This window comes from Schistocerca cancellata, chromosome 12 (genome assembly GCF_023864275.1).
Source record: "Schistocerca cancellata isolate TAMUIC-IGC-003103 chromosome 12, iqSchCanc2.1, whole genome shotgun sequence".
NCBI lineage: Eukaryota > Metazoa > Arthropoda > Insecta > Orthoptera > Acrididae > Schistocerca > Schistocerca cancellata.
In genome coordinates, this window is record NC_064637.1 from 8,598,744 (window position 1) to 8,615,765 (window position 17,022).

General features: G+C 39.3%; 2 protein-coding genes across 3 annotated transcripts in view; one reads left to right on the top strand and one right to left on the bottom strand.

Moving 5' to 3' along the window:
* Window positions 1-15,876, top strand: part of LOC126109732 (pre-mRNA-splicing factor 18) — a 97,012-nt gene extending 81,136 nt beyond the window's left edge. For both annotated transcript variants that reach the window (XM_049914785.1, XM_049914784.1), the window contains one exon: window positions 13,296-15,876. In XM_049914785.1, coding sequence (XP_049770742.1) covers window positions 13,296-13,421 — 126 coding nt within the window. In that variant the 3' untranslated portion in view covers window positions 13,422-15,876. The remainder of the gene's footprint in view (window positions 1-13,295) is intronic.
* Window positions 15,866-17,022, bottom strand: part of LOC126109734 (ubiquitin thioesterase OTU1) — a 49,612-nt gene continuing 48,455 nt past the window's right edge. Inside the window, exon 3 of the mRNA XM_049914787.1 lies at window positions 15,866-16,537. Coding sequence (XP_049770744.1) covers window positions 16,409-16,537 — 129 coding nt within the window. The 3' untranslated portion in view covers window positions 15,866-16,408. The remainder of the gene's footprint in view (window positions 16,538-17,022) is intronic.

A 17,022-nucleotide genomic window follows, 5' to 3' on the forward strand; every position in this document is an offset into this window, starting at 1 on the left:
AAAGCAGATGGCAGTTATAAGAGTCAAGGAGCATGAAAGGGAAGCAGTGCTTGGGAAGGGAGTGAGACAGGGTTGTAGCCTGTCCCCGATGTTATTCAATCTGTATATTGAGCAAGCAGTAAAGGAAACAAAAGAAAAATTCAGAGTAGGTATTAAAATCCATAGAGAAGAAATAAAAACTTTGAGGTTCGCCAATGACATTGTAATTCTGTCAGAGACGGCTACGGACTTGGAAGAGCAGTTGGAATGGACAGTTTCTTGAAAGGAGGATGTAAGATGAACATCGACAAAAGCAAAACGAGGATCTTGGAATGTAGTCGAATTAAGTCAGGTGATGCTGAGGGAATTAGATTAGGGAATGAGACGCTTAAAGTAGTAAATGAGTTTTGCTATTTGGGGAGCAAAATAACTGATGATGGTCGAAGTAGAGAAGATATAAAATGTAGACTGGCAATGGCAAGGAAAGCATTTCTGAAGAAGACAAATGTGTTAACATCGAATATACACTCCTGGAAATGGAAAAAAGAACACATTGACACCGGTGTGTCAGACCCACCATACATGCTCCGGACACTGCGAGAGGGCTGTACAAGCAATGATCACACGCACGGCACAGCGGACACACCAGGAACCGCGGTGTTGGCCGTCGAATGGCGCTAGCTGCGCAGCATTTGTGCACCGCCGCCGTCAGTGTCAGCCAGTTTGCCGTGGCATACGGAGCTCCATCGCAGTCTTTAACACTGGTAGCATGCCGCGACAGCGTGGACGTGAACTGTATGTGCAGTTGACGGACTTTGAGCGAGGGCGTATATTGGGCATGCGGGAGGCCGGGTGGACGTACCGCCGAATTGCTCAACACGTGGGGCGTGAGGTCTCCATGGTACATCGATGTTGTCGCCAGTGGTCGGCGGAAGGTGCACGTGCCCGTCGACCTGGGACCGGACCGCAGCGACGCACGGATGCACGCCAAGACCGTAGGATCCTACGCAGTGCCGTAGGGGACCGCACCGCCACTTCCCAGCAAATTAGGGACACTGTTGCTCCTGGGGTATCGGCGAGGACCATTCGCAACCGTCTCCATGAAGCTGGGCTACGGTCCCGCACACCGTTAGGCCGTCTTCCGCTCACGCCCCAACATCGTGCAGCCCGCCTCCAGTGGTGTCGCGATAGGCGTGAATGGAGGGACGAATGGAGACGTGTCGTCTTCAGCGATGAGAGTCGCTTCTGCCTTGGTGCCAATGATGGTCGTATGCGTGTTTGGCGCCGTGCAGGTGAGCGCCACAATCTGGACTGCATACGACCGAGGCACACAGGGCCAACACCCGGCGTCATGGTGTGGGGAGCGATCTCCTACACTGGCCGTACACCACTGGTGATCGTCGAGGGGACACTGAATAGTGCACGGTACATCCAAACCGTCATCGAACCCATCGTTCTACCATTCCTAGACCGGCAAGGGAACTTGCTGTTCCAACAGGACAATGCACGTCCGCATGTATCCCGTGCCACCCAACGTGCTCTAGAAGGTGTAAGTCAACTACCCTGGCCAGCAAGATCTCCGGATCTGTCCCCCATTGAGCATGTTTGGGACTGGATGAAGCGTCGTCTCACGCGGTCTGCACGTCCAGCACGAACGCTGGTCCAACTGAGGCGCCAGGTGGAAATGGCATGGCAAGCCGTTCCACAGGACTACATCCAGCATCTCTACGATCGTCTCCATGGGAGAATAGCAGCCTGCATTGCTGCGAAAGGTGGATATACACTGTACTAGTGCCGACATTGTGCATGCTCTGTTGCCTGTGTCTATGTGCCTGTGGTTCTGTCAGTGTGATCATGTGATGTATCTGACCCCAGGAATGTGTCAATAAAGTTTCCCCTTCCTGGGACAATGAATTCACGGTGTTCTTATTTCAATTTCGAGGAGTGTAGATTTAAGTGTCAGGAAGTCGTTTCTGAAAGTATTTGTATGGAGTGTAGCCATGTATGGAAGTGAAACGTGGACGATAAATAGTTTGGATAAGAAGAGAATAGAAGCTTTCGAAATGTGGTGCTACAGAAGAATGCTGAAGATTAGATGGGTAGATCACATAACTAATGAGGAGGTGTTGAATAGAATTGGGGAGAAGAGGAGTTTGTGGCACAACTTGACAAGAAGAAGGGACCGGTTGGTAGGACATGTTTTGAGGCATCAAGGGATCACAAATTTAGCATTGGAGGGCAGCGTGGAGGGTAAAAATGGTAGGTGGAGACCAAGAGATGAATACACTAAACAGATTCAGAAGGATGTAGGCTGCAGTAGGTACTGGGAGATGAACAAGCTTGCACAGGATAGAGTAGCATGGAGAGCTGCATCAAACCAGTGTCAGGACTGAAGACAACAACAACAACATTCAATTGTACTTTCTCAGTGTAAACAACAGCACTTTGCAACAGTCACTTGTCACTTAAAAATGGCTCAAAGCTGGAGTAGCAGCTAGTAGCAGCATTTTGAGACTGATCTATGAAGACAGTTGTATCTATGTAAGGACAGAATGAAACATAAGGCGGAATGTCATGTAAACTAAAACTAGTCTCTCTTTTTCGCTCATGCTTTACAGTTTATTTGGTTGCATTCTGGTAAGAAGTTAATTAACAAACACCCATTGTTGATTAGATTAAATAATGAAATAAGTGTTCATAATTAAGTACGTACCTTCTGGAGTAGTCTCCATTTAAGAATAATTTGGTCTGATTTCATAGAACAGAAATATTTCATCCAAATGCCTGAGATATTTCATCGAAATGCTGGAATACTTTTCCAGCCCAGCATGTGGCTCACAAATGAATGCTATGTTGGACCTGAAATTCAACTTTTGGAAGAAACAGTGACTAGGATTCAGTGGAACCAACATTACTTTAGTAACTCTGAACTTTTTTTTAAATTTATGTTCACTTTTTCAGGATTTTGGTCCGCTGTGCAATGGATTGTGAATATTGGAGTGGAAAGTCACTTTTTTATGTTTTTTCTTGAATAACTCAAAACCACTTCTTCTGGTGAATAAGTTTCACAGTACAACATTAAATTTCCTGCAATAAAAGGCCCTATTAATTTATTCTGTAGGACATATACTTTCCACATTGAAGGAGATGGAAACATCACAGATTGTTAAAAATATTTTTAATGGTATGAAGTTAATGTTTATCTTTAAATGAATTGTGTTAAAAACAAATATTATGTATGTGTGTACCACACCTAAGTGCAGCAGGGCCATATTAATTGACAAAATTGTGTTCTGGAGGGGAAACGTAAAAGTGTGAGGAAAGGTAGGTAGCAGGGTCGGCCTCACGCAGTTCCTCCTCCACAGATATGCAAACAGACATGCCTGGGGGTACTTTTTTAATCACAAAATGCTTTAACAGTACATAGAATGCAGACATGACTTACTCACAACATTAACACAAGAAATGTGTATGGACAGAATCCAAGTAAATCTCTGCATACTGTTGTACACCGCTAGAAGAGGGAATTGATATTCTATGGCAGCTGTAGGCTATTTACCTCACTGTGACCACAGCTCACTTTTCAGTGTACAGGTAGAGTGTATCTATCTCCCTTGCACTACCTGCCCAGTTCTCTAATGTGAGTAGACAAAATCACCTAACCGAGTTCATGTTTATATAGTGGAGTTGTCTTCAGTTTATTAAACAAGTAGTTATTTGCAGTTAGTGAGTTTGTATATAGAATATGTTTCTGTAAACAGTGGCTGAGTAGTAAGTGTTTAAATTGTAGCTTAAGTTGGGGTAAAAATCTACGCCTTGTATTGTTTTTCTATATATCTAAACAAAACTTGCAGCAATGTTATATCAGTTCGGCTTGCAACACCTAGTTTGACATCTTGGTAACATTGTGTAGGACTTTCATTGTCACCCAATCACCATTAGAGGAGTAACAAAAGTTTTTATAAAAAATTAATTTTGCAGACTCTTACCTCATGCTGTTGGCTATGAGTACGCAGGCCTGTGGAAAGAGTATGCAGTGTGCACTTCTACCCCAACTGAAGAAAATAAAAGGATTACAAATAAATACATGCAAAAACAAACTAGGAACTCTATTTTCCACTGATTTCAAAAATTAAATGTCGTATTGATCTGAGAGTAGGGCCAAGTAAACTTCTGTTGAAGGAAATGCGATCTCGCACTATTGTTCGTTCTTTCTTCATCAGAAAAGTTTATACGAATCAGCCGAGGTATTTTCTATTGTAGCCTGTTGTAAGATGTTTTCTTGAGGCAACCTCTGAAAACCTGGCAGCCTTGGACAGTTGCTATATTGAGTACCCATTTTCATTAATGCCAAGAGAATGACGGGAGAGCGACCTCTCTTAATGACTGTCGAGTCCATGTTTTCGCTCAGTTTTTGGAGAGAGGGGAGGGGGGGGGACCTGCTATAGAAAATGTGATTATATTCGAAGGGTGTATGAGTGGTAGGTATGTGTGAAAAAACCAGTACCCGATGAAAGAAAAACTACAGAAAAGAAAAATAAATCTAAGTTCTCCAAGGTGAATAATGAGGCATCTAATGTAGAGAAACACCAACAAAAATATCGGAATACTCTAGAAGGGACCACACAAATCGAAGTACGGGTTCTGGAGTAAAGGTTCGAAATAGTTTCTCAACGGGCTACTTTCGCCCCATTCTGCGCTTTTCTTATTTGGCAGTCTACAGATAACACACAACTAAAGTTGTGGAGGCCGAGGAGGAAACTGGAAGCTTATAGAAGCTAGTTTCGGAACAGATTTTATATGATGTTTAAATAGATTTACACTCACCGAACACACAATCAGAACTATACAAATTTTACATAAAAAACATACGAAAGTAACTTACTGCATTTTCTCCAGCTGTAGGCATCCGACTGCCACAAGGTTTCGGAATAAAACTGAGGACCTGAAAACTTGATGCGTTCTCTTGCCCCGTGTGCTCTTTTTACCTATACCTACCACAAGTATGATGATGTCAGTGACCTACATGGTGTTGGTGGGAAAGAGAGTGTATTGGTAAATGTGATATCTTGCTGCTCTCTGTTGTTGACAGCGTATCGTAAAGCCATATATTTGTGTTGTAGTCGCTTGGTGGAGAATTAATGAATGACCAGAAAGTTACTACACTTCTCTCACCATTAAATTGTGTTACTGGTAGCCTGCATAAATACTTCTGTTCAAGGAATTGCTGGCACTTACGGAGTAGACTATACAGCGTGGAGCCACTCGACACACATCGACAGTATATCTTCTGAGACGGATGTGAATATGTCTGACGAAATGGGACTGATCGTGTTTGACTCTAGAAATGTAATCTGCTGTATTGCATTGCTTGACTTATGTTGAACTGTGTTAAGTTCTGTAACACCTAGGTGACCTACTTTTGTTGCGGAGGGAGACCGTTTAAGCCTCTGGGCGTCTTCAGATGCCGAGAGAGCTGAGGCTGTGGTGATGAAAAGGGGGAGGGGGTCTGGTTTGTTGAAGAGGACCATAAAATTACTCATGTATTTATTTATTCTAAAAACAAATTCATTTTTTAATTTTATGTACATAATTCACTTTTGGGTGGCCATCATAGAAATAGTATTTAGACTATAAAACTGAGCGAGAAAAAATCTTCTTTAATAAGTATAATATATATTCTCAACAGTGTGTGTGTGAGAGAGAGAGACGGACCCAGATATACAATTAAATATTTCTTTATTTGGCGATATCGTAACTTCATTTTATTGCCAAATCAATTAAAGCTCTAATATTGTATTGACTCTTCGCAAACAAAACACAGCTCAATCTTCTAATATACTAATATACACGATAATGATGGAAGCTGAAGAAATTCATTGAAATCCGTGCCACGGCCGGGACTTGATACCAAGTCTCCTTGCTTACTCGGCAAGTGTGCTGTGCTGGTCATCAGACCACCACAGCATTACAGCTAACATAGCTGCACGGACTACTCTGGGCCAACGCCCTCCCTAACACAAACTGCACTTCACATCTTCAGCTGATTTTCTCCTCCTCAGATTCTCACTATTGTCAAGGTTCTCCGGTATTGGAATAGCACCCCACTGTGGGACGTAATGTGGAAATGCTGCCTGTTCCTTGGGCATAGGTGACCTATAGATCTGATATAAAAATTTTCCTCGAGACATTCGAGTCTCATCTTCATCTATGATAATGACGTAAGCTGAAGAAATTAATTGAAATCTGAAAAGTAAGCAAGGAAACTTGAGTCCAAGTCCCGACCGTGCACAGATTTTAACTCTTTCTTCAGCTTCCGTCATTATTATAGATAAAGATGAGACTCGAGTGTATCGGGGAAAATTTAATTATATCAGACCGTCTAGTATACATTTTACTACTCCAGAGCAGAAGAATCTTAACGTCGGTCTGAATAATTTATGTTAAATGGTTCAAACTTCCTTTGACAACCGCTATCTTTTTCCTACTACAATCTTGTATTTAAATCTCCAACTTATCTGTCACCATATCAAAGTTTCACATAATTAAGATTCTTCAATTTCCACGAGTGCTCGAGAAAATCTTTATATATTATTATTTCGACAGTTAAATTTAAACTATAGCAACCAAATTCATTTACAAAATAAAACAGAATACACAGATACTATGAGCTACAGTTTTGGGATCTTAACATTGACTCGTGCATCGATTTCAACTGGACGTGTAATATATGCGGTGCCTCTAATGACTTTCCGTTTATCTGTGATAGTGTGCTTAAACAGTCCTCGATGCTAGTAAACTCCTCTGTGATGTACGACATACATTAACACTTGCAGGACGTTGATTTACAAGTACATTAGAGCTGTGACAGTCTCTGTCTCACTGCTCTGACGATATTACGAATATTATGAATAAGACATTTCACGTAGAACATCTTTCTTGCAGTACAACTGAAAGACACGATACATTGCCGTTCCACAAGTGAGCTATCTTTATGGCCAGGGACACAGTACAAAATGACAATCACTAGCTGTCTTCCAGCGTAAATATCGCCGAACTGTATGTATTGTCGAATCTTATGCGAAACGACATTAAAATTAAAAAAGTAATGGAAAAAATTTAATAGGTGAAAAACAATCACTGGTATAAAGAAAACTCCAGCAAACAAAGCAGTAAACAAGTTAATTCCTTTAAGTGAATGGAAAAAAGCATTATACAGACCTTTTAACTGAAGACGGAACCCTGTACACTAGAGGCAAAGAAGATATGACAGAACAAGCAGTTCAAAATATGACTATCACGATAGAGGAAGTTTAGCTAAAATGGAGAGTGGCCAATCACCTGGGCCTGGAAATATTTCTGTGAAATTATTGAAAGCTGGAGGACAGCATTTGAGGAAAAGAATATTATGCCTTATCAACAACTGCTGTCAGTGGATTACAGTTCCATGGGAGTGGAAAAGATCACATATAGTCTCTATTTTCAAGAAGGGAAATCTAAGAGACAGAGGCATCAGTGTGCACTGCACGATGAGCCGCTTATTAGACAAAAAGGCTGAATGTTGGACACCCTAATTGGAGAAGATCGGAGTGTGTTGAGACAGGACAGATCCTGTACGGAAAGCCTACGACACAGTTCCTAGAGAAAAACTCAGGGAAGCTTTGAAAGATTTAGATACGGATGACTTTCTTTTACAGATTGTTACCGAAATGTACGGAGGTAATAAGATACGGAGGGTCAAAATTATCAGGACCTATTAATGTCGCAAAAGGGCTGAGACGAGGTTGTAGTATGTCACCAGTCTTGTTCAATTTATATGTAGAAGTGGCTCTCCAAAGGTGGAAAGACAGCTGTGGAGGAAATGGAATTATTATTAACGATGTACAGCTATTTTTGTTAAGTTTTGCTGGCTGTATCTGTTCTGTGCTATGGGTCACGACTGTAGTTTTTAAATGCTGTCCTGAAAAGACGAATAACAGGTGTGGAAATGGATTATTTACGAAGGAGTGCCCTCGGTCAAATTAAGATTGTTCGTGCACCTTCCCTGTTCTACACTCGGACAGCACGCTCACTGATACTACGTGCATCGTGCGTGTGTCTGCCTAGCAGTCATTTCTCACCAGGTGACTCTGCTATTGCCTGGATGGTTTATATTGATAGTAGGTCGATGGTCGTATCTGGAGACCGGATTATATGTATTTGCATGTTACATATGCATTCGCATATTTTAACTGAAAACTAGTTACGATGCATATTTTCGCTCTATGTTTACAATATTTTAAAAATTTAGACGGGCAGTCTCTAGCTCGATCTAGTTTCCACGTGTCACAGATTGACCGCACCTAGAACTGCGTGCAATTGCAAACCGAGAGTCCACTGCCTAGCGAAATCGTTACAGAAGAGGAGGCAGATAGAGTCAGTGCTGCTGCGCTCGTGGTTAATACCCTCCGCTGTCATAATGTGTGCGTCTGCAACAAATAAAAATCAGGAATGCATAAGAAAGGACCACGATGACAACTTCTGACAACGGCAAGTTGCAGTAGCTGGGATTTGTCCAAAGGTAACCGAGAGAGTCGGTTTAACGTGGATCTATGTGAAGCACTCATTGCAAGAAAATATTTCTCATCACAAACTTACAAACCCTATCCTCAAAGGCTTCCTGCACAAATATTGCTTAAATCAAAATAAATTGGGTGGATGAATACGTACCGACAATTTACTTAAATGTTCTGGAAGAAATACGCAATGAACTCGAGGACAGCATTACCTGGATTTCAGCTGATTAAACTACAGGCACTTGTCCGTTACATTGGAAATTTAATTGTTGGTGCTTTAAAAGAAGAGCCTTCTTCTTCCTATTTAGTGTTTCCAGAATCTTCTGCAGATGAAAGAGTGCTTGTGTTTATTTCAGAAGATGCTCCCTATATGATCAAAGCAGGAAAAGCCCTCCGAGTATTTTATCCCAATTTGATTCGTGTGACGTGCTTTGCTCTTGAAGTACATTGCCTTGCTGAAGAAGTATGTTCCACATTTGTGAACTTAAATAAACTGATTTCATCCACAAAGAAAGTGTTGTTTCTATAGGCTCTTGCTTTCATCAAGACCTACAAAGAAAAACTACTAAATTTGCCTTTACCTCCCAAACCTGCGGTAACTCATTGAGGTACGTGTCGAAGCTATGTTGTTTTACAGTGAACATTACGAGGCTATTAGAGTGGTAATAAACGACTTCAATAGTGCAGAGGCTTTGGCGGTTTGCTATTGCAAGGGAGCTTTTAAAGATTCTGGTTTAAAAAAAAAAGACATTGCTTTGATTAGCACTCATTTTTCCCCATATACCTGCAAGTATTAAAAACCTTGAAACTCTAGGTTTGGCATTGAATGAATCTATTCAGTTAATGAATAAAATTGTTCTAGTGAACTCCTGATTGTTGGAGGTATTCCCAAGAAAACTTAGAGAAAAGTTTGAAAATATTTTAAACAATAACTCAGGCTTTGAACCCTTATGCCAAACTGATAGTTTTATTAATGGGATGGGTGAACTTTTACCAGAAACAGTAAGTGCCAAAATAGCACCCAAATTCAAATACTATTCATAAAATGATATCAGTGTTCTAAATGTGTCGATTTTTCGTGGGGCCGGCGCTCTTTCTCATAATTGATATGCACAGATTCAACTTTGACATGTAATGCAAGCAGTAACTACCATGTTGTTTTTTAATATTTGATCTTGCATATTTCGACTCTTTCACGCATATTTTACAGTTTTTATGATTCATATAATTCAGTGTCTAGTCATAATGTTCTGGCCAATCAGTGTACATGCCAAACAACCCTGTGAATAAGTGTGCTGTGTGCACGTGGGGCCTTGATGATATGGATGGAAAATCTTTTGCTGAAAAGCTTCTTTTGTGTTAGTTGGGGGGAAAGCTGCATGTTGGCATCATATTGTGTTAGTTAATACCTTGAACCTGAAAACACATTTCTCTGAGACATTGAGGTTAAATAGGAGCAACACTCCTGAAGAAGTAGGACCTGCAAAACTCAGTAAAGGAAACACAATTGCTTGCTGTTTGCGAGATGTGATGATGCGGAAATGGAAGTATAGATGAGATGTTTGATATATTTGTATGTCTGGGACTGATAGACGGGATCAGACACAAGACTATCTCCTGGTCTAAAAAACGATTCCTCCACTTAATTGGCTTGCTGTTTTTCAGTTCACATGATCATTGCAACAAATTTGTGCAAAAGTGGAAACCAACCGAAGGGAAAAAGCAAATCGTGAGGAAGAGATGTAAAAAGTGCACCCAACAGGAAAAGCATGAGTGCAGAGACTGTCCAAAAAATACTGGATTTTGTTTGAACTGATGTATAACAACACACAAAGAGTGAGCATTTTGCTTTACAATGAGCATTGATATTTCCGTAGAGCTATTTTTTCATATGAATAATGCCTGATTATTATTTTTTTTTATCTTTGATTATTGTTGCGATGCTCTCGTTGCCAATTTTTGCTGCTTTGCCAAAGGTGTGTATTTATTTCTTGTTTGAACGTTTATTTTCCTTGCCCGTTGTTTGAAATAATGCTTATGACATTTATCAGATGGTGCAAGTGTGATTGATTCTTATATGAGTTAAAATAGATGTCATTATTTCAGGTACAGGATAAAAAAATGCAGAATTTTGCACAAGGAAGATTTTGGCTTGTAGTACATGCATGCTTTGAAGTTTCCACTTTGCAGTTTAGTGGCTCATAGTTAAGACCACAGTGAAACAGTTAAAGCACCATTAACCTTATAAAATTGTATGACAATATTTAAACATAACTGTTATCATGGTGTCTGAGAGACTCCAGAAGTTTATTTTGAAATATATAATACCATCTTTAATTTTTAGGTGTTTATTGGCTCAAATGGCTCTGAGCACTATGGGACTCAACTTCGGAGGTCATCAGTCCCCTAGAACTTAGAACTACTTAAACCTAACTAACCTATGGACATCACACACATCCATGCCCGAGGCAGGATTCGAACCTGCAACCGTAGCAGTCGTGCGGTTCCAGACTATAGCGCCTAGAACCGCTCGGCCACCCCGGCCGGCAGGTGTTTATTGAAATCCATTAGTTACATGTATTTTCAAACACATGGTAGAGCAAAAAAACCACCACACAAGAGATGTTCCAAAAAAAAAAAGGGAATATTCCTATGTCACTCAAAAATCTAGAAATAAATACTTTCAGTAATTAAATCCAATGCCATGTCAGTCTTTCTTGAACAGTTAAGTACATGATACGACAGGATAAATTCACATTTTTATGTTAATTTAAAAATTTATTACAGGCTTTAATATTGGTGTTATATACACTGATCCGCCAATACATTAGACCACAGCTCACCGCTGTGTTGGATGTCACCTGGTGGTGTTTCGGGCATGTAACACGGTAACAGAAGTATGTAAGGGGCTGCAAACGAGAAAATCCATTGAGATAAGTGACTTTGACAAAGGGCAGATTATTATTATTATGCAGAGCCTGTGAACGAGTATCTCAAAAATGGCAAAGCTGGTCAAATGTTTATGTGCTACTGTCGTAAGCATCTACCAGAAAGAGGTACAAGAACAGTGAAACTATCACTCGACACAAAATGGTTGAATGTCCACGACTCTTTACAGAATGTGGGATTGTGAGGCATGTCTGCTCTGTAAAGTAAGATAGAGGATGATATACGGCATCTCAGCCAAAAGAGCACAATGCTGGTACACACAAGAGTGTTTCAGAGTACATTGTTGAACACGGAGCTCCGCAGCAGGCCACATCTACATGTTCACATGTGGATCCGACGACACGGTCAGTTACAATTGCAGTGAGCAAGGGACTGTCATGTTCAGTCGTCGATTAACAGAAACGTGTCGGCTATTTGGATGAATCTAATTTTTGCTTCACTAGGTCAATGGTAGTCTCCACAAATGCCGTCATTGAGGAGACTAACAGCTCAAAATGTGCGGCGCACCAGGGATGCAGGCTGGTGGCAGCAGCATTATGCCGTGGGAGGCATTTTCCTGTGCTTGCACGGGACGTGTCGCAGCAATCGAAGACACGTCGATAGCTGTGAGACACCTGCATCACTTCGTGCTTGATGTCTTCCCCGGTGGTGATCATCTTTGATCAGTACAGTTGTCCGTGTCTTGGAGGCAGACTCGTGCTACTGTGGTTTGAGGAGCATTATAGAGAACTCACACTGACCAAATTTGCCTGATGTAAATTCTATGGAACAAAATCTGGGTCACTATCGGGGGCCATCACCGCATGCGCAAATCAGCGGCCTGTTATTTACACGGAATACATGACCTGCGCATAGACATCCAATACTACATACCTCCACCCACGCCTAATAACAAACTGTCACATCCATGATATGCAAAATCGTTCTAAAGATAAACAAACAAGTTATTAGGCAGATACAATGTTTTGGCTCATCAGTGTAAGTATCAGGTCCTGATGTCTGTCATACGTGTGATATTTAACTCGTAATTCATCAGTATTCTCAGTATATACAACTGACATCTACATCAACTGTGGAAAGGCAAAAGAATTTCACCAGTACACATAGTGCAGCCTGAAGAGTGATACTGCTGACAGTTTCTGATAAGTCTGTTAAAAATGTTTGTACTGCAGCAGTCACATACATACATACCTACTTTCTTCCTTTCCCCTGATTAATTCTCAAATTGAAGAGTTGTCAATATGAACACAAACTTTTTGCTAACAGTACTGTGAAAAATTGGAAAATATTATGTCCAGTTCTACCCACTGAGAAAAGATAACCTATGAATTCATTACCAGATTGCTGCAAATACAGGTAAAAACCCAAAGAATGCTTTCAGTTGAAGTCTGTGTGGTCCTTTTGAGAGAACTTTTATTTTACAGTTTCATTGTTCAACCACGGTAGAATCTCGCCTACAGTATCTTGAGGAAAAAGAACATCCGGATTCCTATCCGAGGCATTAGCATCAAGGTACAGACTGGGAATCTTCAACACATTGTTGTGTCATTGTTTTTTTCCATTTGAAGCCCTATCCTAAATGTAGGGAACTGGCGTATTGTTTTATAAGTAGGTCTATATGGTGATTAGCAATTTATCCATTTTGTATTATCATTCCTAATTGTGCTGAAGGTGCAGAGAAGATATTTTCCCACCATTGCAAACATAATTTTTTCTTTGTTTCAGCTGTAAGGTAAATTATTACTTATGCATCACGTGTTTCTTTACTAGTGGGCAATGACCAACCGTTACGGCACGTCACCTTTTTTTCAGCTGTACGATTACCGATTCCACCTTCACCCGAGTTGCTGCACATTTCCGATACGACAGCAGACTCTCGCCCGCAATAGAGGAAGAACAGTATGCCAGACAGGCAGGTATAAAAGAAGTGATGGCTGAACCATCAGTAATTTGTATACTACCTTGTGGAATTATAACATTTGAGTCAAAATGTATGTAATCTAAAAATATGACAGTGCGTACTTCCGAGGATAGTTAAAAAAAATGGCCAATAACTTTCTTAACATTTATGAATTTGTTATGTGACAGTTGGTCCTGTAACAGTTTTAGAACCGGAGCATGCTCTGGGGCAAATACTGCAAAAAACTGTCATGTTTATTTGCATGTTCTACAGTTTAAATGATGAACAGACTAGCCGTAATTCAAATAAAATGTTTTCAAATCAAGATATGTCGTAATATTTTGTTACTTATGTCTATATGATAAAGAGGATTTGTAACAAAAAGGTAGAGTAACAATAAGAGTCTTTATTACATTAAAAAATAAAAATTTGTCAAAAATGACAAATGGCAAACAATTTCTTTGTTTTATAGCCATATATTATAACATATGAGGTATATGGGCTCCCCAATGTACATAAAACTATGTAAATAAATTACTGTAATACATTTGTTTAGAATTTCAGTTGATCATTACCTGTAGGTATAATGGATGCACTACATTAATAAGGGACTCTTTCATGAGTCGCCTGGAGTACTATAAGAACTTGAGCAACCATTTTAATGTGGGGCTTTCCTGCAACTAGAACCCTAAAATTTAAAGTGCAGTCTTACTGAAATGTGTCAACAATTCACAAGCCTGTAATACTGCAGCAAGCCTTGTTAAAAAAAATGTACTGAAAATATTATTGGTGCAGAATACTTCAACTAAGGTGATTACTTATGTAGATATATCACTAAAAAGATAAACACACTGCACAGCTAAGTGCGCAGTACTTACATAGTACAAGAATAGAGTTAAAAATACAACTGCACTTAGTGAGCGAGTGTCGATTCTGAGCTAAATGAGGTCAATTAAACCAGCTTACGGACTACAATATTACCTAGTAATTAATTAAAAAATTTTAAGATTTCACTTACAGGCAACAGATCTTTGTCATTGTCCGAAGCAGGTACTTTCCTTTGTACAAGCTATTACTAATTTTATTAGCCTCATAGCTGTGTGATTATTGCACATAGCACTGAATCATTACAAAGTTGCGCAAATATTACTCTCATTTTAGTGATTACATACTGTCAACAAAAATGTATAAAACAATAAAGCTTTATTATATAAGGTATTTGCTACTGTTATATCACTGGAGTATGCAGATATGAACTGTAATACCTGCAGATTTCTTCAGCTCCACGGCTGAGATCAATGCTGGTCATTTACATTGACATTTGTACTAAAGAGTTATACTCAGGCGTTGAAAAATCACAGCTTTGTATAAAGGATGAGATCCAGTTTTCGTGACGATAGTGAAGATATTAAAAACAGTTCATATCAGAAAACAGGCTCCACTAAAAACTAATTATACTTAAAACTGAGGTCACTGTTTTCTTTACATGCTTACCAGTCAGATAATAAAGCATATATGCTACAACAATAAAAATATATTCCTTTGGAATAGCTTCTAATATATCTATAACCCACAAAACAGGATTTGCATACTGAAATTGCTTATATTGCAACTACATTATACAAATAAAATTATTGTGTATTTCAATAATCAAATGAGTCTCTCTAATTATGCTGTGTGAGCCATAAATGTCAATAGTGCAAGACTGTCATCTGGACAAATCACCCTGTATGACTTATCAACTGAAATAAATGCTCTCTACTAGTAGAAGTATTTGAACTTATCCACGTGATAAATATATATCTATAAACATACCTTCAAAAACGATTTTTATTGCATCTAGTCTTTTATCCCCACAGTTACAACAATCAAGTCTTTCAATTCCAAAGTAATACAATAGCATACTTCTAAATCCTTTATTGTGCAGTCCCAAAGTTTTTATAACATGTTTTCTGTCATACAGCCAAACACATGAAATTTGTGTTAGACACTGCTAATTACTGTGCCACGATTCTCCCCTAGTTCTAAAGCTCCATCTAACTACACAGTGTGATATTTCTTTGAAATAAGTGACCACAACTGGAACAGGCAATATTCTGAAAAATGGAATATCAGTAAACTTAATTTTGGTACACTTCACTTTTTGGAATAATTTGAAAAATTATTTGACAGATATGATTCTTCCTCGTCTTTACCATCTGCAGCTCTTGGCATCGCACTGTTTGAGAACCCAATCTGAGAAAAAATATGGCTTCTAGTTCTCCACTTTGAAAACTTAGAAAAGTTATGAAATTGCTCTACTACAATCTGCGCCTTTAATCTCCGCTATATGGTGAGTAGCAACTATTTGTTTCATAATACTATTACATTCCATCCTAGATTTTCCGTTTTTTGATTTACAATAATTTGTAGTTTCAAGTGACAGTTTCTTTTACTAAAGTAGCAGGTGTGTTGTGGTGAAAGGGAGGGAAGGGGTTAGAGGGGGTGGGGGGGGGGGGGGGGGGAACACCACTTAGCCACTGTCGCTATAAGAGAAACCATTGAGACAGTACATCAATATTTAAACATGTACGGGCAATAAAAAATAAGAGACTTCAGTTTTCGCACGGCTGTGAAAAAAGAACCTTATTGTTAACCAAATACGGACTTGAAGTAGCAAGCTTCAAAAACTCCCAATGACTAGTTTTTTAAACTTTTTATGAAACTGTAGAAGCAGCCTGATTTTGTGTAGTGAACACTTAGCTCTTGGAAATAATACTATTACCTGGCAACATAAACTGCAGTCCCAAACAGAGTGTTGTATTTACATCTGCGAAAGAAATATTGAGACACAAAACAGGAAAATGGGGAAGCCATTGGCAAGCAGACTATAATAGAGCTCTACACAGTTAAGTTAATTACAAGTTGCCTCCCTCAGACCTTTGAATGGACTTACATGGCGAAACATGCGGACCTACACTTTAATGTGGATTTCAAACCACAGTGCTACTTGGCATTTTTCGTATTAACAACTCACTGCAAGAGGTCACAGACATGTAAAATACCAAACCTTTTGATTTGTAGCCTGATACTTGGGGACCTCACGGGCTGCTCGGTCTCGTCCACTTGCTAGGTACTTGTATGATTTGAAGGTCAATTCCCGGACATCAGTTTCCTAAAGTAGCACGACACAATCATTTAAAAAAAAAATTTTAAAAATTTTAAAAAAATGATGATGATTTCAGAGCACTGTTAAGCACAAAACATTGGTATTATATAGACACACACACACACACTCTCTCTCTCTCTCTCTCTCTCTCTCTCTCTCTCTCTCTCTCTCTCTCTCAAGGACTTTCCACTGTCGTCAACAAAATTGTTGTGTTGGTAGACAAGTGCTTAGCATAAAAGTCTTGCAAATGTCTAGTCCTCGGTTCAGAACTCACGAGTAACAACATTTATTTTTACTTTTTTTAAAAATTCCATACTAATTAACAAATATATAATAATAATTTTTAGTAAAAAATAATCTATTTTCAGTTACTAACTGCATGAAAATAAATTAAAATTCAACAGACATGTGAAATGCCTTATTGTTAAATGAGAAAAAAATTATACTTCAATAATACTGTTCTATTTGTAGACATTAAAAAGAATATTATT